Below are 24,283 nucleotides of genomic sequence, written 5' to 3' on the forward strand. Positions count from 1 at the left end.
TGGTACTCCATCATGGAGCATTTTTCTCACAATAAAAAGAGGCACTTTCAAGATCCTTTGCACCATGTAACCTGTAGATTACAATATACGCAGAATTATGATTTAAAGTATGCATAGGGCAATCCTAAACACTAGTGTATAAAGGATGCATACAATGTGTCGCTGCAGGTCCTTACGGATCCGGCTCACTTTCTATGTGGTCAATACACGGTAATCTGAAAATTACAGACTGGAATAAAACCATCCTTCAGAGAGGATGTAAAAGATTGCTGCTAATCTGTCTAGAATAAAAGGAGGTATGTGAAGATAGCACAGGATGTTTAGAAGATTACACCGCACATTGCTTCATACATAGTCCTAGAGCAGTGGTGGCGAACCAGAGGCCTCTCTGTGGGCACCCGCACCCTGGAAAAAGTCTATGGCGTACCAATATGCCTTAGACTTTTCCTGCCATTTATCAGCCCAGGACGCACTAAGAACAGCACAGGCAGCGCACTGAATGCAGTTTGGGCACTCTAAAAGGTTCACCATTACTGTCCTAGTGTAATAATCTGGGTAGAATGGACGAGATAATTTATTTTGGGAGGGGCGACAAATTATTTGTCACTACAAAAGTATGTGAAAAATCTCAAGATTACATTCACGAAGTCACTCCATGTCTGAAGTAGGGTCTAAGTGAGGCATCTGAATGATAAAACCTTAAGGGCTCTTCACTTGCTAAACCACTGCCTGTGTGGCTGGAAATCCATTTTTAGCATGGCAGAGATGGGAAGCATCACATGCCAAGACGACCAGAGGCACGTCTGCAATTCATGTCCTTAGGTGGGGTTCTCGGTAAAATCAAGGAGATAGTTTTTTTTGTTTGTTACCCCTGAAACGACAAACTTAGACATTTAATCCTTTTTTTTTATGGGGCCAGAGGGAAAAGTAAATTAAAGGATATCCATTTGTACATTGACGACCTTGTTGTATATTTCATCAACTACTTCATGACCATCTATCAACTGCTGCCAGGACAAAGACCAATTAATGTAATTCTGTGTTATTTCAGTTGCTCCAGATCAATACAAAGTATTGTGCTTGGAAGAAACTTTGAAAGATCTTCATCCACTATCTGCTCTCACTGCATATAAAACGGCAATGCTGCGTTACATTCATTTTAAGCAGACACGTTCAATCAATGGACAATTAACAGTTCAGTTCTAAATCTATCTATATATACACATGGTCCAGTGTATGGTGCTAGAATACAAAATACTGTACGCCATTAGAGCGGCAGTCTTTGCATGGCATGTTACAGGCTGATGCAATTACCCTAAATATACTATATGTTTCCAAAGGGTAGGGAAGGAACTAAAAACCAATATGCCTGAGTGTCTGGGAGGTCTATAGGACAGGTATGGTGAGATGGATGGTGGTAGGGCTACACCGAAACATCAACTTGGCGCTCCTCTTGACCTTCTGGCTAGGTAAGGAAGGGTGTCCTCTAGGAACGGGTAGCCAACATAGTTCTAATAGAACTGTTGAACATTGTCATATTGCTGTGATACATCGTGATATATCAGCTGCATTAACACGCAAGGAAGTAGATGAAGTGGCAGAAGGAGAACCACAGCGGCCCAAATGCCTCCTTCTATGAATGATTTATGTCACATTCATTTCTCATATCAAAGATGGAAAATTATATGAGATGGATAGCAGGAGGAAGATGCTTCTTCTAGATCTAATCTAGGTGCATTAAGCACTGTTACTATTAGGCTTATGTTGGCACTTCTCAACCTCTGTAGACACAAACTGAACACCGAGTACTTGCCTTCCACTTCCTATTTATTTTAGCCGTCACAGCAACATTTCTTTTACAGCCAAAACAAACAGCCGAGTAAGCCAAGCCAGGAAACCTCTTCTGAGAGGGCATTCCATTAATGCTTTCATGCACAGCCCTTGGAAGCGGCATCATGCACATGTCACAACCGCTGCCCAGAAAAGCGACAACTAGAATATTAGTAGATAACCAAACTCTATAGAACCTACACAGCAGAGTCAACTGAGCAGATAGCGTGCGAACTAAACTTACCCCAATTCCGCACCGAGTTTTTCCCGCAGTCTGAGAAACCAGAAATAAAATGACTTGCACATTTTGCATTTACCAGCACAAATCAAAAGACTTCGCAAGTAGAAAATAAATCCACAAAAAACATAAAAAGGGGGAGATTTACCATTACCCTATGCCTCTTTTGCAGCTTTTTAAATGCCACTATGAATTTTTTTTAGTCGCAGCTGCCAATTTTACTCCAACCTCGCCAGTTTCCAAAAAGGGGGCAAGGCAACTGCAGGGCCATTGGCTTTGGCACATTTATCATTATATAACCAGAAACTAATCGTAAATGATGACCAAAATCTACGCCAGTTTCAAGCTGCCATTGATTTCGGGCTGGTGCACTGACTGCAGGGGAAGATAGGTAATTTATGACAAGGGCTGTGCATAGTCATAAATGACATGCCTCCTGCAGCAGTGCTGACCCTATGACACCCTAACACCTGCTGGTCTTGATAAATCAGTACCATAGTCTATATTCATATTTATTCAGGATATGAGATGGAGTATCTGTACCCCAAACCCCCCCCCCCCCCCTTCCCTTTCATTCCTTCCATCCTGCCCTATCCCAGTTTGCTTTTCTCTTTTTGCTCTAAGATCATATTATATATATTTTATCACTGATCTACAACCGCCACTGTATCGCGATTAATCTTTCAGGTTGTAAGATACTGGTTCTATACGCAGCACATGTGGCTGCAATCTTATTGTTTTGTACATGTTATGATATACTTTTAAAATGCCAATTAAAACAATAAAAATAATTAAAAATAAAACTATATATTCATGCCACGAAAGTATGTTTAGATATTATGTATAAGGCTCTTAAAAGACACAATCATATATCCTTTTATTCACCTACAAAAATATTTTGCCAACTTAACACCTACGTCCCCAAAAAAAAAAAAAAACAACAACTAGAAATGTGTTTTTTAACTGACTGGAATAGGTGCCGTGTTCATGAAGGCTGCATTATGACCACGTAGTTTTATTAAAAACATCCATTAGTTATAAAGTAGGAATAGAACATACTTTTCAAATACTAATCACATCTTGCACCTCAGTGTCCATTTATGAACAGCGCTATTGTGAAGATCTGACATTTCAAATATCTACTGCCAAATACATAATCTGAAGTGCGCTACAACACCAAACACTGCTTTTATAATATTTCGTATTGTCATTAAGGGCGAGCTGCTTTCTGATAATGGAAACCAAAAACTACTGTCTGTAGGTAGATTTGTTTTCAAAGGGCTGTATTTAACCAAACATAATTCCCAAGGCTATTTTGTAAATGACAATTTAACAAGAACCTTCTCCCCTTTCAAACAACTCCAGCCACTTGTCTCCAAACTGTTCTTGTAGCGTTAAAAAAAAAAAAAAAAAAAAGCTACAGAGCCACAGATTGAGGAACATCAGTTTAAGTCAATCCAATCAACTTTTTTTTTTTTTTTTTTTACAAGATTCAAATCTTGCATGCAACAAGCACACAGTCTAACCTTTCCACCATAAGTCGTTTTTTGTGCCTTATTTTGCTGGCCTCCCTTATCGACTCCCACTTTTGAAGATCTTCATTAGTGCATGGGCCAGACAAAAAATGCTTTGGCTTTGCATCATTTAAACATTGAGAAAAATGTACTTTTCTTGTGAGCATGTCATCTTTCTTCAATTTGTCTGAAGGACGGAGCACTCTTCCTTGCCCATCTGTCTTGTTTAACTCTTGTGGCTTTTTCACTAAACAAAGAAATTTAGATTGTATATCCTCTGGAAGAGACCAAGGATCAGGAAAGGGAACGGCATTGTAATTGTCTGGGGCACCAGACAAATGGACTTCCTTTGGTTCAGACAGAGCTCTTCGAACGATCATGTCATCCTTCACCAAATCTGGAAGATGGTCTGCCTCTTCTTTAGACTGCAGGACAATGTCCTTCTCGATTTCCAGCACCTGAGCCAAAGGTGTACCAAGGTTGATCACTTGGTTGAGGTGAAAAGTCCCAGTCTTTCGTGCAAACAAGTCATCATTTTCAAGATCTGGTAAGGTACATATGCCATAATTCACAGGCGGATTGTTTTGTGCACTTGAAGCCTCAACAGAATGTATAAGTCTAGGACCAGATGCAGGGTCAACAGGCACTTTGTTCTCAGAAATAAGCAAATCAGAAGTTATTTTCTGGAGGGCCTGGAGTATTAAAAATTGACTGAAATATTCAAAAGGCAAAATCAGAATGGTGGTTTAGGAAAGAAGATAGCTTTGACTTTTCACTTCAAAACTTCTTTAAAATAAGAAAACAAGAACTAATATCTACTGCATGCACAGATGTTTAACAGAAATGATCCTCCTTTAGCAGAACACACTGAACACAACACAGCAATTGGGAATCACATAAGTCATGCCAGTAATAACCTTGGCTTTTCAGACGTATCCACGGTTTCCTTTTCCTCATCTTTGCTATTCAAACTTGAGCCCAAATCTGCAGCACTTCCATTTCTCAAATTTAGATCGCTCTTCAGCTTAAATACAGATTCCAGATCAGATGTCCATGGACAGTCCCCTCCAGCTCGTTTACTGTTCAGCCATTGCAGAAAACATGAAATGAGATATATAGCCCACGCAAATTGAGTTTCTGCATGAAAGGACTTCTACTTTTTAAGTTCTATAATATTGATAGGTGTTTTTCCATGCTGAATTTTCCTATAAACCGTCAGATCAATGTGGTCATTTTAAGCCATCCAAGTCATCCCTTGCACTCATTAGAGAGAATGATAAGGGTTTAGCCTATGTTGTGTACAACAATTACCGTATAAAATGTGTGCTTTCCAGATTACACTTCTAAAAATAATTATCCACTGGGGAATCCTAACCAAATCTGCATATATAGCCGATTGCAGATGCAGAACCAGAATGATTTTACTAAATATTCAAAGACATTGAAAACTCTTACAGGGGTTGTCTCATTGCAGTAAATGGCATTTATCATGTAGACAAAGTTAATAATACAAGGCACTTACTAATGTATTGTGATCGTCCATATTACCGCCTTTGCTGACTTGATTTGATTATTCCCCTCACACTATACACTGGTCGTTTTCCAGGGGTTATGACCACCCTGTAATCCAGCAGCGGTGGCAGTGCTTGCACTCTACTGGAAAAAAACACCAGTCTGTCTGGTGGCTGGGAGCATAGGCATGCATGAGCAGCAGCTCCCATCCAGGCCACCTTGTATGTGAGCTGCATGATAAATGATGCTAGCCAGCCACTACTCCCACTGAAAGCAGATGATGGGTGGACTAGTTGGGGGAACATTCAAAATGGACAGAGGTTGTCCAAACCAGACAACCATTTTTAAAAAGAACAGTAAAAAAAATGCAATGAATGAATTGGAATATTTTTTACTAGTAATTATCCATTTTGACATTTTAGAAGAGGTATACTTCTATATCTTTTAAGCTATGGGTGGAGGGGGAATACATGCATCTGTTCTATCAAAATCGTCCTCAGTCGTCTGTGTCTAACATGCGACGGTCAGGTTTTTATACTCGGATACTACCATCATCAAAAAGGGCACAAACCTGAATCCCTGAAATTCATTGTACCAAGGTTTAGGACGAGTCTGGCTCCACATAACATTCTGAAATCGATCCTTATTATGTACAGAGGCAAGCTTCAGCACTGGGGAAGGCAAATTGACTTTTCTAGCAAAGAAATCATCCTTGAGAATATTTGGCATTTCCCTAGAAGATTCCTCTTCTTCATCTGAAGAAAATCTGGCATAATCTACATGGTCCTTCAGCGCATCTTGATCTATGGTCTTCGTTTTCAATCCTTGGTTTGGGCTAATGCACAAAATAGCCAATACATTAGCCACATCTCCATGAATGACTGCAGAAATGCCGGCATGCCCTTAATAAAACCGGTCAGGTAGCATACTTTTAGTTTGTCTTATCAAACAAACCACTTCACACAAAGTCAGCATGGTTAATTCATGGATAGGGAATGCTAAAATCTGCTATACACACACATAAAAAAAAATCTCATCACATCAGCGTCATGCCTCTGACCTGCTCCCTCCTTGACAAGTAGATGGAAGTACGTCTGTTAGTATTTTCAAAGGTTTCTGAGAGTCCATTTGAGGTTGAGAAGAAAGAGCAGGAGTCACAGACACAGGTGGCTTACTGTTCAGGTGAAATTTTCTTTCTGCTAAATCATCAAGCACCAAGTCTGGCAACTTCCCATCGTCCTCAGAATCTGAACTGCTTAAGAAATGTTACGGAATTGAAAGAAAACGTCTCAAACCAGAGACCTACATAGGCCCAAATCTGTGGATGTTGTGTTAAAGAGGATCTGAAACATCTCTAGACACGTGTATTTTAATAAGTACCGTAATTGGGGATGGTGTCCATGCACACTCTGAACCCAATCAGTGATGCCAGTGTCAAAGTGTACAGGGACACATCCCGAACTGCCAACATCCATTAGGCAATTCATTCTTAAATTTCTAGTAGGAATAGCAGAGAAACACCACAACAGTGTTACAAGGCTACTTTCTCACTTGCGTTGGGTTTTGCCAGTATCAAGATCCGGCAGTACCTCAATACTGGAAAAAAAAAAAACATTTCCGTTTAGTCCTCACGCATTCTGAAAGGAAAGAGATCCGTTCAGGATGCATCAGGAGGTCTTCCATTCTGGCAGCATTCCGTTTTGTGACTGGACACAAAACCGCTGCAAGCTGCGGTTTTGTGTCCAGTCATCAAAACGGAGCAAACCAGACCTGTCACTAAAAACAATGCAAGTCAATAGTGACAGATGAATTTTTTGACTTTCAACGTATTTAGTGACGGTTCAGTTTTTTTCCATTTTGATTTCAAACAACTGCATCCTAAAGGAACGGATGCATCCTGATGTGCAAAATCAAAATGGGTCCGTTTAATTCCGGTATTGAGCTCTTCTGCCGGATCTCAGCACCGGAATTAACAACGCAAGTGTGAAAGTAGCCGAAGAATAGAATTGTCATTTCATGGGGAATGCTAAAGCAGACTTGTCAGAAGAGGTGGCAGGTCCACCAATGAAATGACCGTAAAACATGCCCACTCTGCCAGCAGAGGAGAACGGAGTTACGGTGTGTATAGTCAGACTGGCTTATTGAGATGACGACATAATGCTGCTTGCACAAATTTTACAGCCAATACATGAAAGACCATCCTTTTAAAATATTAAAAAGGGATTTTACAGAAATAAAGTATTACAGTAATGTGTTAATCATTCAGCCAGCACAAAATCCCCAAATTAAGTGTCTTACTGTAAAGGGCTTTATTACAAATCCTGCACAAGGCCCCATTTGGCTAATAGTTCCCAAAACACCAATGTGAGGTGTAAAACGCTAGAGGCTTCGGGTGCTGCGGTCATGTAAGATCCCACTGGATGACACCTCATCCACAGCTACGTGTACATGCTGTAGAGCCATGTAGAAAATTGTTAATACCCTAATTGGGGAGGTTTATGAAGCTACATGGTTGCACAGCTAGTGTAAGAACTGTATTCGAGAATATCTGTCTTCTGGTTTTATTGACCTCAAGCCCATTCCTACCTGGCAAATGATCCATCAGAATCTGTAAAGACAGGGCTACCCCAGCTCTTTCTGTTGTCCTCATTTTTATTAACCCGCTTCGTCCTTAAAGGTGCTGGCATGTAAGTTATCTGTTTTGTTTTAGGTGGGAGGAACTGGTTGAAGTTAGCAGCCGACTTAGGTTCCACCGTAGTGGACCTTCGGTAAGACACGTCACTTTTGCCTAAGTCCTGCATCTTGTAGGTAAGTTCAGACTCTGCGTCACTATTTCCACCTGCAAAATACAATGAGAGAACAAGACAGAGGTTACTTTTCTATAACTAGGTTGCACAACAGTTACTACCACACAATGACAGCCATTATACATAACGTGCCATACAGTAGATCTGCTAATATACTGCATTCAACAGGACACAGAAAACGCATGGTTATAATGTCTGTAAATCTCTGAATGTAGAATACGTTGGCCCAAAAACTATTTCTTCTTTATTAGACTGCAAAAAACTCAACCGGCTGAAAATGCTTTCTAATATCCCAATACAACTGACCACTAATATATTAAAACAAATACACTGCTTCGGGACACATAGCTGAAATTTCCCTGCATTGGAGAATTGACAGACTGGTCCGATCAGCGTGAGGTCACTGAGCGCTGACGTCCTCACGGGTGGTCACAGAACAACTGATGGCGGTGAGTACAAAGCCCAGGAGTGCTGCATTCACCACTTCCCAATACTCCGGTACTAATGAGCGTTTCCATATGGAAGTGCTCATTAGTATTCACCCTATAAGACACATTTTCCCCAAATTGTGGGTGTAAAAAAAAAAAATGCATCTTGGAGTTAAAATAATACTGTAAATTCCTGCAGGTTTCACACTGGCCATCAAGAGCCCAGAGAATCCCTTAAACTGGCAAAACTATTTTTCTGTGACACCTTGCCGATTAAAGAAAAAAAAAAAAAAAAACAATCAATAAATGCAGACGACAATTCATATGCTACTGGCACAGAAAACAATATACTGTGCCTCAAATAGCAAAAACAACAGATATAGTGCATATTGTCGGGTGGCAAGTATAGAAGATCATCTGGTTAAGAACTGTTTTTGTAAAATGTATGTACAGCAGCATCCAAGTTAGTTACACAGAGGTCATTTCAGTTCTATTATTACAGTTCCATTATATTTGCCTTATTCAGGTAAATGTCAATGTTAAGAAGGATGAGGGACGGTCACTGACACAGCGTCACCGCACGTTCAGAAGAAAGTCAGCTGAATCATGAGGAATGTCGAATGCATTTTCTGTTAAGGACAACAAAAGCAGATCTGCACTACTGAAGTCATTCAGTAGCAGTGAAGACCAGTCAAAAGACCACAGTCTACACAATAGTCCCATCCAGACCAACCCATCTTTAACTATTATTATTTTTATTTATTTTAAAGCGCCATTAATCCCATAGCGCTGTACATCCAGCTGGGGTTACACAGAAATAAAAAAAAACACGGTAAACCAAAAACTATTAACAGACGGTACAGCGGGGTAGAGGACCCTGCCCGCAAGAGCTTGCAATCTATAAGGGAAGGGGAAAACACAGTAGGTGAGGGTATAGGCTGCTCTTGTGGCTGTGTGGTGGCAGCATGCTCATTGCAGATGGTGGGCTTTCCTGAAAAGGTGGGTTTTTAGGTTACTCTTGAAGGCGAGAGGCATATGAGAAATCTTGTAGTTGATTGTGTAAGGAAAAGATGAGAGGAGAACAGAGGAGGAGGTCCTGTGAGAATCGGAGATTACGTGTGGGGATGTATCGAGAAAGCAGGTCAGAGATGTAACGAGGGGACAGGTTGTGGACGGCCTTGTATGTATTTGTAAGTACTTTAAACTGAATGGGGAGCCAGTGAAGAGATTGGCAGAGGGGGAAGGCAGGGGAGAAACGAGGGGAGAGGTGGATTAACCTGGCAGCAGAGTTGAGAATAGATTGGAGGACGGGAGTCCACACAGGATGATGTTGCAGTAGTCCAGGCGGGAGATGACGAGAGCATGCACTAGTATTTTAGTTGACTCACAGGTGAGGAAGGCAAATAGAGAGATGTTATTAAGTTGGAAATGGCAGGAAGGAGGTGAGGGTTTGGATGTGTGGCGCAAAGGACAGGGCAGAATCAATGTTACCCCCAGGGCAGCGTGCCTGCGAGACTGGAGAAAGGTGTTTTTGTTGTTTCTAGTTAACTGTGATGGACCAGGTCGGGTAGGGGGGGCTGAGTGGCATGTGGGAAAGAATTAATTCATATTGAAAGTACTGGTCTTCTCATGATAATTTTTAGCTCTGGGGGCTCGTCATTGTGGAGATCCAGCTAGTTGCCGGGAGAGTCTTAAAAGCAACGCTCCCTAAGAAAATGTATGAAAATTAGTTCTCCTCCAGAAGAAAGAAAAACTGTCTAGTGGCACCAATAGGCAGATAATGTCCAACCCGTTAAAGAGCCTTGAAACCTGATGAGGAATTATCAGATGTTGATAATCTGCATATTGCCCGTAAAGGTCTGTAATTACATACAGTGATCATGCAGGCAATTGTTGGGGAGGGAAGCGTTCCTTCCTGGCAATTACCTGCTCATTTGTGGAGGAGACCACTGCTATTACATGCAGCAATCTCCTCTACAGTATAGGTAGAAATGTATCGCTAATTGCCATCGCTCATCCCCATACTGACTAGTTGTTTGCTGGGCCAGCAGATGGTGATTACACAGCACAATCTGACGCCCGGCAAACAATGATTTTTAAACCCTGTTAAAAGATTCCTATTGCCTGATGAACGAGCATTAGCTCATTCATGGGTAATCGGCAGCAGTATTACACCCGCCAGATCATCACTAAAATGTGTTCATATGAATGCTCATTAGCGATGATCTGGACAGACAATCTGCCTGTCCTATACATCTTTAAGACTCCCTACATCAGCTGAATCTCTGCAAGGAGGCCTTGTTCAGGCCTATCATATTTCTCTGGCTGAAAAGCTGGACAGAAACCCACAGCCCAAAGAGCCCACCATATTTAGAAATGCTTTTTTACAAAAAAAAAATATATATATTTTTTGTTTTTAGAAGCAAGCTCTAGGGGACATTCCCAAATATCAGCCCTGATATAAAAAAAGAAAAAATATAATAATTTCAAGATGTGGTTTTGGTCTGGAAATCCCCTACAGAAACCCGTACGAGGCTATGATTGTCAAGGTGTTAATGGAATTTGCAAATACACAGTAGGGGGAGGGGGGGAGGGAATATGCAAAAAAATATGCCCTGCATGAACCAGGTCCTAAAAACACGCAGTATACAGTGTAGGGCTACATGCACACGACCGTATGTGTTTTGCGGTCCGCAAAATTGCGGATCTGCAAAAAAAAAAAAAAAAAAACAGATGAGACCCGTTTGACATCACGATTTTTTTTTTTTTGCGGATCAATTGTAACAATGGCAAAAACGGACAAGGAATCGAAAAGTTTAATATTTTTTTTTTTTGCGGGGCTACGGGACGGACATACGGATGTGTATAGCACACAGTGTGCTGTCCGCATTTTTTGCGGACCCTTTGAAATGAATGGGTCTGCATCCTATCCGCAAAAAAAACAGAACGGACAAGGAAACAAACAACGTTCGTTTGCATGTAGCCTAATAATGATTTACAAGAAGTAATCAAACCTCAAAAAAAAAAAAAAAAAACGATAACCTTACCCTCACTGCTTCCTTTGAGAGTTGTATCTGAGGAAAAGCTTGTATATGACCTGGAGCCAAGGGAGTCCAAGCTGTCCCAAGAATCGTCTCTCGTATGAACCGGAAGCGATGGGTTTTCTCCTTTCTCACTATACCACAAGTCACCGCAGCCACTGTCTCTTCCGCTTCTCTTCAAAGTACTGGACTCTTCTAGTACCTACAGTTTGGCAGCAAATAGGTTAGGAGTAAAACTAGGACATGTATCCACACACAGCATCGGAGAGGTTCTCTCTCATATGTCAGTGATTATTTGGACCATACAGCTACATAATGTGATTATACTTTTAGACAATCCCTTAAATGCTCCAGATACACTGAAAGGGTGACACCTATAACCATTGTTTTCCGTGAAAAGTACTGAAACGTAAAATAAGGAGTGTCTACCTTCCCTTGCCTCAGCACCTGGTATAGCTAGCAGACTGTTCTCAGGTTTACATACTCCGTGCCAGCAGACATATAACATATTTACATGACTCCCGAATTGGATGGACTTCAAGGGAGCCCATCATGCTGAACATTGCCAGTGACCCGCAGGCAGAGCAAGGGAAAGTCGGAGAACAGATGTATAGTGTTGTGTATAGATTCTGAAAAACCTCTAATTCATTCACTTTAATTCCTGCTCATTCTGGGCTTATAAATCCTGTGATCAGTCCTATAAGTGAAATACATAATTTCAAGTTTAAAGGCTATGGACACCTTCCAGGACAATTATTATTATTGTTCTAATTATTTTTTTAGTTGGTCTTTATTAAAACTGTGTAATCTGTAGTTAGAGCAGCAGGGTTCTGTGTTTACATTCAATCCCATCATCTGACGGTTCATGTGAATCCCTGATCTGTGATCTCCTGAAGCTCATTAACACTTATTTAAGCAATATTCTTATAATCTTATCAAGCAAGAGCTATAATGAGCTGTCAAGAGTTCAAAGAACAGGGTTACAGACAGAGCAGGCAGGTCTGCCCCCAGTTAAATAGAAACTAATACATGCTCAATTAACCCCTGTAGTCAAATGAACTGCTGTACATTTTTAATAAATACCAACTGGAAAAACTTTTTTAGCATGATAATAAATAATAATAATAATAATAATAATAATAATATAATAATAATAATAATGTACAGATGTAGGTGTCAAACACTGACTTTGGCCGCCCTCCTGGACTCTAGGAAAATCATACAGAATCTTTTCCCCACAAAACAATACTATCAATCTGCTCAGTTCCTTCTGTTCTGCATGCAAATCAAACGCATGTCGAATTGTCACTTTAAAAATGGGATTCTGTCAGCGCGAATTTTTCCAACAAGTTCACTAAGGTCTCCCTTGAGGATGTTAGAAAATAGTCTCATGCATGAATGCATCAGCACTGAACACTATACAGTTTGCCTTAAAAAACTATTTAAAATGTATGCCAATTACCTGTGAAGAGAGCCCAAGGGGCTGTGCTAACAGTAATGGAGCCTACCCTCGCCCATTCTGGCTGAGCCACGCACCTCCCCTAATCCTGAAGTCCTCTCCCAGCTCTTCTGACATCAGGCAGACCCTGCACTGTAATCTCGTGCAGGCACATGATGTCACTTGACCGCCTGCGCGGTCTACAATCCCTCTGCCGGCTTCAGCTTCATTTAACCAGCTGTATGTGCAGTTCCCCTGAAAGTATTACTACAGTCACTGTCAGGAGAACTGCGCATACAGCTGGCGAACGCACAGTAGGTTAAATCAAGCTGAAGTCTGCAGAGGGAGTGCAGACCACGCGGGCGCTCAAGTGACAGCTTGGGAGGGGACTTCAGGATGAGTTTAGGTGCGGGGCACGGCTGGGCTCCACTAACCGTTCGGAACAGCCCTTGGAGTCTTTTCACAGGTAATTGGCATAAATATCAAACCTATTTTAAGGCAAACAGCATTCATGTATCAGACACCGGTATATTTCTAACATCCTCAAGGAGACCTCAGAGAACCTGTTGGCAGCTTAATAGGAAAAATCATAATGACAGAATCCCTTTAACAATGGCATTGTTTAATGGTGAAATGAAATGGTAGGTGAAGCAGGGAACAAGGCAAAACATTAATACAGAGTTCTGTAGGATTTTGTGCTGTAAGGGTACATTCACACAGGGTGGAAAAGATGGGTCATGGGTTTCACCACAAACTCCACACCACCCTCTGGGAACGCCCATACCGGATGGAAATGCTGTGGATTTTCCATCTGGATTTGCATTTCAAAAAACCCCATTAAGAAGCCGACTTAAATCCACAACATGTCAATTTCAGCTGCAGATTTCCACAGAGGATTTAACCCCATGCGGTGTGGAGGGATCAAATCCATGCACTTCACAAGCGGATACGGATTCTCAATGAAATTGCTGAGAGTTCTGCTGTCGATTTTTCGCCTACGTGTGGACATACTCTAAAAATGTCAGTGCATTTATGATATTGTGTATTATTAACTATTAACATTAGGCCTTATGCACATAACCGTATGCATGTAAACCCAGATCCTCAAAATACGGGTACAGGCTGTGTGCATGCTGCCATTTCCTAATGGAACAGCCTATTCTTGTCCGCAAAACTGACTATAGGACATGTTCTATAATATGCGTAATGGGTGCAAGGATGTGGAAACACAGATGAGATCCATGTGCTGTCTGCATTTGTGGCAGACCTATAGAAATGAGCGGGTCCGCATGCGATCAATGACATATCAAAAGTTTTCTGAAGACCCAGTGACCCTTTAATTAATTGGTTAGTAAGGAGAAAACTGTACTGTACTGGTAATTCCCTAGTAAAGAACACAACCTTTACACTGATAGCAGTAAAGGGTAAGGGACCTGAAATTGCCACACCTAAAGTTTTTTTTTCGCCACCATTTTTTAACATCTTTAAAGGGATTTTCCACGTTTGTTTTTTTAACTGATGACCTATCCTCTAGATAGGTCATCAGTATCTGATCGGTGGGGTTTGACAGTAACACCACAGCCTTCTCTCTGCTTACAGAACCAGAGGATAGGTCATCAGTACAAAAAAAAAAACACTTGGAAAATCCCTTTAAGGCTAGGTTCCCACCTGAGCGTTTTACAGCGCGTTCCTACGTGCTGTAAAACGCTCAACAGGCAAAAAACAATGTTTCCCTATGGGCATGGTTCTCACCTGAGCGTTTTACAGCGCGTACGAACGCGCTGTAAAACGCCCTACGCCCCAAGAAGTACAGGAGCTTCTTTGGGGCGTATTGTCGCGCGTAACACCTCTGTTTTTCATTGTACGCCTCTGTGGTCAATAGCAAGAAAGAGTGTATGACGCGCGTTTCCAAAATACAAAAACGCCCCAAAATACGCCGATAAAAATGCCTGTAAACAGCGCTTATCGAATACGCTCAGGTGTGAACCCAGCCTAACGGGTCCTCGGGAATAAAGCACCTTCCTAAAATTTCACTATTAGGGTACGGCAAACTAGCGGAAAGGACGGATCCGGACAGGGTGAACAGCCTGTCGGATCCGTCCTGCCGCCAGTGTGAAAGTACCCTTACATGAGCAACAATTCTTAAAATGTCACAAATAAACTAAATCAGGAAAAAATTCAATAAATAAATAAATAAAAAACAAACATCGAAATATAAATGTGCCCAGATATTCGCCAAAGTACACAAGAAACAGTGGCTCTGGAACATCTGGAAAACAACAGGTTATCTACTTCTGATCAAAGTAATTTGAACAATTGCACAAGAAGTCACAGTTTCTCATTACTACATGTTTATTCGGGCTACCCTTCACAATTTCACTGCATTTTCTCCTACTCCACCATCCAAAAAAGGATGCCTGTTATGTTGTACATGCAGTCCCATCTGTGGATATCCAACTTCTACATTTAGCTGTTGATCACGAGTAACTCATAGGAAACTTCATGGAAACCACCAGAAAGCAACCAGTAAAAGAGAGACTATAGAAGGCTTTAAACTATTACCTCCATCGCCATAAAAATATGAAATATGCTCTAAAGAGCATACACGCATGAGAAGAGCACTGCATTTTCTGTGGAAGAGATCGATAACTAACGTTTTACTGCTATTGTCACTCTTTAAAGTGTACAAAGCCCATCAATTTGTGCTAAAACCCTTGGCACAAAGACCAGAAATAACTTCTGATAAACAATGTTCTCCTTCAGAGAAAATAGGAAAAATGTCTACATTGTGAAGTATATTCCAGAGCCTGAGGGCAGTCTACAAGATGAAAGAAAAGAATGTAAAGTTAGTCGAGGCGAACTGGACTTTGAGACTGGTTGAAGCAGCTTACGGCCACTCCCTTCTCACCCTAGCACGGCAAGTAATAAACTCAACGCACTGTAAGCTGCCCCTCTGCCGGGGTTACAAGGACATCTGTACTTTTTATTACAGGACACGCAACCCGTCTGATGCATGCATTTCACAATCCATTTGGCAAGCTGAGAGAAAAATTGTTGTCCTGTAATACTTCTCATAAATATTAAGATAGCGTTAGTAATACAAGACCGCATTCTCCTCATCAGAAATATTATATAACCTAAGATCTTATCAGTTATTTTAACATCAGGAAGGTCTGCAGTAACTGCATTGTGGAGCCTTCTCACCTTGGTCAGCGTTTGTCCTAGTAATCCTTCAAATGCCTTCAAGTTAAGTTGTGGAACCATTATAATATGGGCCAGGCTCTGTTGCTTTTCTCCCAGCCAATACAAGGTGATCAAAACCTGAGGGTAAAAATGAACCATTACAGGTACAATAATAGAACGTCTGTTCTTCAAGCCCTCCCACACTCATCATGGATGGGGATAAAAAACTATTGTTCTCGGTTATAATTCAGTCCATCTGAAGACAAAGGCAGTAGGACATGGTACTGTATTCTGTATTTCATTCATACTGGTAGGCAGTGGCGGATCCCAGGTGGGGGGGCAACGAGGAAATTGCCCCCCCCCTTGAGCTGGCGGCGGGGGGGGACAGGGAGATGAGCGCTACCTTGTGGAAGCGCATAACTCTCCATAGTCATCTGTATCGCCGTCCTCAGGACAGCGATCAGATGGCTGTGCTGAGGCAGGGAGAGGCGTGTCCCTTTCCCTGCCTCTGATAGGCTTGCAGGCCTATCAGAGGCCGGCGCAGGTGGCCGGGATGACATCACGCCGCCTGAGCCGTACAGCGCGGGACACAGGCCGGAAGAGGCCCTGCATCGCAGCGCTGACATGGAAGGCAAGTATGTTTTTTTTGTTTTTTTTTGGTATTGGTTTGTTTTTTTAAATATATACAATACTTTTACTGGCACGTGGGGGGGGGGCATGCTATTATACTGGCACGTGGGGGGGCGCTGCTATTAATACTGGACACGGGGGGGATGCTATTAATACTGGCACACGGGGGGGGCTGCTATTAATACTGGCACCCGGGGGGGCCTGCTATTCATACTGCACACGGGGGGGGCTGGCTATTAATACAGGGCACACGGGGGGGCTGTTCTTACATACAGGCACACGGGGGGGGCTGTTATTAATACTGGCCACACGGGGGGGCTGATTATTAATACTGGCCACGGGGGGGAGGGGGCTCGCTGTATTAATACTGGCCCACGGGGGGGGCTGTTATTAACCACCTCAGCCCCCCCAGTGCTTAAACACCCTGAAGACCAGGCCACTTTTTACACTTCTGACCTACACTACTTTCACCGTTTATTGCTCGGTCATGCAACTTACCACCCAAGTGAATTTTACCTCCATTTCTTCTCACTAATAGAGCTTTCATTTGGTGGTATTTCATTGCTGCTGACATTTTTACTTTTTTTGTTATTAATCGAAATTTAACGATTTTTTTGCAAAAAAATGACAATTTTTCACTTTCAGTTGTAAAATTTTGCACAAAAAAACGACATCCATATAGAATTTTTGCTCTAAATTTATAGTTCTACATGTCTTTGATAAAAAAAAAATGTTTGGGTAAAAAAAAAATGGTTTGGGTAAAAGTTATAGCGTTTACAAACTATGGTACAAAAATGTGAATTTCCGCTTTTTGAAGCAGCTCTGACTTTCTGAGCACCCTGTCATGTTTCCTGAGGTTCTACAATGCCCAGACAGTACAAAACACCCACAAATGACCCCATTTCTGAAAGTACACACCCTAAGGTATTCGCTGATGGGCATAGTGAGTTCATAGAACTTTTTATTTTTTGTCACAAGTTAGCGGGAAAATTATGATTTTTTTTTTTTTTTTTTTTTCTTACAAAGTCTCATATTCCACTAACTTGTGACAAAAAATAAAAAGTTCTATGAACTCACTATGCCCATCAGCGAATACCTTGGGGTCTCTTCTTTCCAAAATGGGGTCACTTGTGGGGAAGTTATACTGCCCTGGCATTCTAGGGGCCCAAATGTGTGGTAAGGAGTTTGAAATCAAATTCTGTAAAAAATGACCAGTTCAAATCCGAAAGGTGCTCTTTGGAATATGGGCCCCTTTGCCCACCTAGGCTGCAAAAAAGTGTCACACATCTGGTATCTCCGTACTCAGGAGAAGGTGGGGAATGTGTTTTGGGGTGTCATTTTATATATACCCATGCTGGGTGAGAGAAATATCTTGGCAAAAGACAACTTTTCCCATTTTTTTTATACAAAGTTGTCATTTGACCAAGATATTTATCTCACCCAGCATGGGTATATGTAAAAAGACACCCCAAAACACATTCTCAACTTCTCCTGAGTACGGGGATACAGATGTGTGACACTTTTTTGCAGCCTAGGTGGGCAAAGGGGCCCATATTCCAAAGAGCACCTTTCGGATTTCACTCCTCATTTTTTCCTGAATTTTGATTTCAAACTCCTTACCACACATTTGGGCCCCTAGAATACCAGGGCAGTATAACTACCCCACAAGTGACCCCATTTTGGAAAGAAGACACCCCCAAGGTATTCCGTGAGGGGCATGGCGAGTTCCTAGAATTTTTTTATTTTTGTCACAAGTTAGTGGAAAATGATGATTTTTTTTTTTATTTTTTTTTTTCATACAAAGTCTCATATTCCACAAACTTGTGACAAAAAATAAAAACTTCCATGAACTCACTATGCCCATCAGCGAATACCTTGGGGTCTCTTCTTTCCAAAATGGGGTCACTTGTGGGGTAGTTATACTGCCCTGGCATTCTAGGGGCCCAAATGTGTGGTAAGTAGGTAAATGACCTGTGAAATCCGAAAGGTGCTCTTTGGAATGTGGGCCCCTTTGCCCACCTAGGCTGCAAAAAAGTGTCACACATCTGGTATCTCTGTATTCAGGAGAAGTTGAGGAATGTGTTTTGGGGTGTCTTTTTACATATACCCATGCTGGGTGAGATAAATATCTTGGTCAAATGCCAACTTTGTATAAAAAAATGGGAAAAGTTGTCTTTTGCCAAGATATTTCTCTCACCCAGCATGGGTATATGTAAAATGACACCCCAAAACACATTCCCCCAACTTCTCCCGATTACGGAGATACAGATGTGTGACACTTTTTTGCAGCCTAGGTGGGCAAAGGGGCCCATATTCAAAAGAGCACCTTTCGGATTTCACAGGTCATTTTTTACAGAATTTGATTTCAAACTCCTTACCACACATTTGGGCCCCTAGAATGCCAGGGCAGTATAACTACCCCACAAGTGACCCCATTTTGGAAGAAGAGACCCCAAGGTATTCGCTGATGGGCATAGTGAGTTCATGGAACTTTTTATTTTTTGTCACAAGTTAGTGGAATATGAGACTTTGTATGAAAAAAAAAATCAAAAAAAAAAATCATTTTCCACTAACTTGTGACAAAAAATAAAAAATTCTAGGAACTCGCCATGCCCCTCACGGAATACCTTGGGGTGTCTTCTTTCCAAAATGGGGTCACTTGTGGGGTTAGTTATACTGCCCTGGCATTTTCCAGGGGCCCTAATGTGTGGTAAGTAGGTAAATGACCTGTGAAATCCTAAAGGTGCTCTTTGGAATATGGGCCCCTTTGCCCACCTAGGCTGCAAAAAGTGTCACACATGTGGTATCGCCGTATTCAGGAGAAGTTGGGGAATGTGTTTTGGGGTGTCATTTTACATATACCCATGCTGGGTGAGAGAAATATCTTGGCAAAAGACAACTTTTCCCATTTTTTTATACAAAGTTGGCATTTGACCAAGATATTTCTCTCACCCAGCATGGGTATATGTAAAATGACACCCCAAAACACATTCCCCAACTTCTCCTGAGTACGGCGATACCAGATGTGTGACACTTTTTTGCAGCCTAGATGCGCAAAGGTGCCCAAATTCCTTTTAGGAGGGCATTTTTAGACATTTGGATACCAGACTTCTTCTCACGCTTTGGGGCCCCTAGAATGCCAGAGCAGTATAAATACCCCACATGTGACCCCATTTTGGAAAGAAGACACCCCAAGGTATTCAATGAGGGGCATGGCGAGTTCATAGAAATTTTTTTTTTTTGGCACAAGTTAGCGGAAATTGATATTTTTAATTTTTTTCTCACAAAGTCTCCCGTTCCGCTAACTTGGGACAAAAATTTCAATCTTTCATGGACTCAATATGCCCCTCACGGAATACCTGGGGGTGTCTTCTTTCCGAAATGGGGTCACATGTGGGGTATTTATACTGCCCTGGCATTCTAGGGGCCCTAAAGCGTGAGAAGAAGTCTGGAATATAAATGTCTAAAAAATTTTACGCATTTGGATTCCGTGAGGGGTAGGGTGAGTTCATGTGAGATTTTATTTTTTGACACAAGTTAGTGGAATATGAGACTTTGTAAGAAAAAAAAAAAAAATTCTGCTAACTTGGGCCAAAAAAATATCTGAATGGAGCCTTACAGAGGGGTGATCAATGACAGGGGGGTGATCAATGACAGGGGGGTTGATCAATGACAGGGGGGTTGATCAATGACAGGGGGGTTGATCAATGACAGGGGGGTTGATCAATGACAGGGGGGTTGATCAATGACAGGGGGGTTGATCAATGACAGGGGGGTTGATCAATGACAGGGGGGTTGATCAATGACAGGGGGGTTGATCAATGACAGGGGGGTTGATCAATGACAGGGGGGTTGATCAATGACAGGGGGGTTGATCAATGACAGGGGGGTTGATCAATGACAGGGGGGTTGATCAATGACAGGGGGGTTGATCAATGACAGGGGGGTTGATCAATGACAGGGGGGTTGATCAATGACAGGGGGGTTGATCAATGACAGGGGGGGTGATCAATGACAGGGGGGTTGATCAATGACAGGGGGGTTGATCAGGGAGTCTATATGGGGGTGATCACCACAGTCATTGATCACGCCCCTGTAAGGCTTCATTCAGACGTCCGGATGCGTTTTGCGGATCCGATCCATCTATCAGTGCATCCGTAAAAATCATGCGGACATCTGAATGGAGCTTTACAGGGGGGGTAATCAATGACAGGGGGGGTGATCAGGGAGTCTATATGGGGTGATCACCACAGTCATTGATCACTCCCCTGTAAGGCTTCATTCAGACGTCCGGATGCGTTTTGCGGATCCGATCCATCTATCAGTGGATCCGTAAAAATCATGCGGACATCTGAATGGAGCTTTACAGGGGGGTGATCAATGACAGGGGTGTAATCAATGACAGGGGGGTGATCAGGGAGTCTATATGGGGTGATCACCACAGTCATTGATCATGCCCCTGTAAGGCTTCATTCAGACGTCCGGATGCGTTTTGCGGATCGGATCCATCTATCAGTGCATCCGTAAAAATCATGCGGACATCTGAATGGAGCTTTACAGGGGGGTGATCAATGACAGGGGGGTGATCAGGGAGTCTATATGGGGTGATCACCACAGTCATTGATCACGCCCCTGTAAGGCTTCATTCAGACGTCCGGATGCGTTTTGCGGATCGGATCCATCTATCAGTGCATCCGTAAAAATCATGCGGACATCTGAATGGAGCTTTACAGGGGGGTGATCAGGGAGTCTATATGGGGTGATCACCACAGTCATTGATCATGCCCCTGTAAGGCTTCATTCAGACGTCCGGATGCGTTTTGCGGATCCGATCTATCTATCAGTGGATCCGTAAAAATCATGCGGACGTCTGAATGGAGCTTTACAGGGGGTTGATCAATGACAGGGGTGTAATCAATGACAGGGGGGGTGATCAGGGAGTCTATATGGGGTGATCAGGGGTGATCAGGGGCTAATAAGGGGTTAATAAGTGACGGGGGGGGGGGGTGTAGTGTAGTGTAGTGGTGCTTGGTGGGACTTTACTGAGCTACCTGTGTCCTCTGGTGGTCGATCCAAACAAATGGGACCACCAGAGGACCAGGTAGCAGGTATATTAGACGCTGTTATCAAAACAGCGTCTAATATACCTGTTAGGGGTTAAAAAAAACACATCTCCAGCCTGCCAGCGAACGATCGCCGCTGGCAGGCTGGAGATCAACTCTCTTACCTTCCGTTCCTGTGAGCGCGCGCGCCTGTGTGCGCGCGTTCACAGGAAATCTCGCCCATCGCGAGATGACGCATATATGCGTGACTCTGCGCAGGGCTGCCACCTCCGGAACGCGATCCTGCGTTAGGCGGTCCGGAGGTGGTTAATACTGGCACACGGGGGGGGCTGTTATTAATACTGGCACACGGGGGGGGCTGTTATTAATACTGGCACACGGGGGGGGCTGTTATTAATACTGGCACACGGGGGGGGCTGTTATTAATACTGGCACACGGGGGGGGCTGTTATTAATACTGGCACACGGGGGGGGCTGTTATTAATACTGGCACACGGGGGGGGCTGTTATTAATACTGGCACACGGGGGGGGCTGTTATTAATACTGGCACACGGGGGGGGCTGTTATTAATACTGGCACACGGGGGGGGCTGTTATTAATACTGGCACACGGGGGGGGGCTGTTATTAATACTGGCACACGGGGGGGCTGTTATTAATACTGGCACACGGGGGGCTGCTATTAATACTGGCACACGGGGGGGCTGCTATTAATACTGGACACCGGGGGGGCTGCTATTAATACTGGCACACGGGGGGGGCTGCTATTAATACTGGCACACGGGGGGGCTGCTATTAATACTGGCACACGGGGGGGCTGTTTATTAATACTGGCACACGGGGGGGGCTGTTATTAATACTGGCACACGGGGGGGGCTGTTATTAATACTGGCACACGGGGGGGCTGTTATTAATACTGGCACACGGGGGGGCTGTTATTAATACTGGCACACGGGGGGGGCTGTTATTAATACTGGCACACGGGGGGGGCTGTTATTAATACTGGCACACGGGGGGGGCTGCTATTAATACTGGCACACGGGGGGGGGGCTGTTATTAATACTGGCACACGGGGGGGGCTGTTATTAATACTGGCACACGGGGGGGGCTGTTATTAATACTGGCACACGGGGGGGCTGTTATTAATACTGGCACACGGGGGGGGCTGTTATTAATACTGGCACACGGGGGGGCTGTTATTAATACTGGCACACGGGGGGGCTGTTATTAATACTGGCACACGGGGGGGCTGTTATTAATACTGGCACACGGGGGGGCTGTTATTAATACTGGCACACGGGGGGGCTGTTATTAATACTGGCACACGGGGGGGCTGTTAATACTGGCACACGGGGGGGCTGTTATTAATACTGGCACACGGGGGGGCTGTTATTAATACTGGCACACGGGGGGGCTGTTATTAATACTGGCACACGGGGGGGGGCTGTTATTAATACTGGCACACGGGGGGGATCGGGGGGGCTGTTATTAATACTGGCACACGGGGGGCTGTTATTAATACTGGCACACGGGGGGGCTGTTATTAATACTGCCACACGGGGGGGCTGTTATTAATACTGGCACACGGGGGGGCTGTTATTAATACTGGCACACGGGGGGGGGCTATTATTAATACTGGCACACGGGGGGGGCTGTTATTAATACTGGCACACGGGGGGCTGTTATTAATACTGGCACACGGGGGGGCTGTTATTAATACTGGCACACGGGGGGGGGCACTATAGGGGCATCTTCTCAGGCCACAAAGAAGGGCCATTTTATATGGGGCGCTCTGTACAGTACAATTTTATACTGGGACACATTATGGTGGGTACTATGGGGAAGGGGGGAGAGGAGTACTATAGGGTCATCTACGGGGGGCACTAAGAAGGGGTATTTTATACTTGCAAATTATGGGGGACACTGAGGGCATCTACTGGAGCATTTTATACTGGTACATTATGGGGGGCACTAGGAGGAAGGAGGGTGTGGAGCACTATGGGGGCACTATATAGGGGTATTTTATACTGGCACATTATGGGGGCACTATGGGGACATTAGCTCACCTGGGGGCATTACAAGGGGGGTATTTTTTTGCACAGTCACATTATAAGGAGAATTATTTCTACTGGGGGGGGGGGGCATTATTACTCCCCCATGGTATGACCCCCTAGTAGCAGCACCATCCTCTCCCTGCTCTGTTATCCCTCTGCACCTTCTCCAAATCCTTATTATGAAATCTTTCTCATTAGGATAAAACACATCAACACTTTGGCTGGGGGGCTCGGTGGAGCTGAAGTGGTGCCCGAGATCCCCAAGGGCCAAGCAACTAAGTTTTTATGTGAAATATGTTTGTTATACACATATAGCCTACACTGTGTAGTCTGTTCTATAAGCACCATTGTTTTGTGGCGGCAGACAGAAAATAATCTGAAAGTGCCCCTCCCGAGACCAGGCTCTGGATCCGCCACTGACTGGTGGCCTACACGCAGTGGATAAAAGTAGGATAAGTCCATCAAGATCTTCAGAGACATACCAGCCATATAAAATTGAGGAGGTATGTAAACCTGGGGAGCACACCCCTTCTTTAATTTGATGGC

General features: G+C 43.3%; 1 protein-coding gene across 1 annotated transcript in view; it reads right to left on the reverse strand.

The window, feature by feature from the left end:
- LMO7 (LIM domain 7) overlaps positions 1 to 24,283 on the reverse strand; it is a 155,446-nt gene that overhangs the window by 51,229 nt on the left and 79,934 nt on the right. Inside the window, 8 exon segments of the mRNA XM_040422350.1 lie at positions 2,075 to 2,104; positions 3,595 to 4,293; positions 4,500 to 4,661; positions 5,666 to 5,929; positions 6,155 to 6,349; positions 7,681 to 7,933; positions 11,377 to 11,572; positions 16,013 to 16,129. Of these exon segments, the coding sequence (XP_040278284.1) occupies positions 2,075 to 2,104; positions 3,595 to 4,293; positions 4,500 to 4,661; positions 5,666 to 5,929; positions 6,155 to 6,349; positions 7,681 to 7,933; positions 11,377 to 11,572; positions 16,013 to 16,129 (1,916 nt within the window).

This window comes from Bufo bufo, chromosome 3, assembly GCF_905171765.1.
Source record: "Bufo bufo chromosome 3, aBufBuf1.1, whole genome shotgun sequence".
NCBI lineage: Eukaryota > Metazoa > Chordata > Amphibia > Anura > Bufonidae > Bufo > Bufo bufo.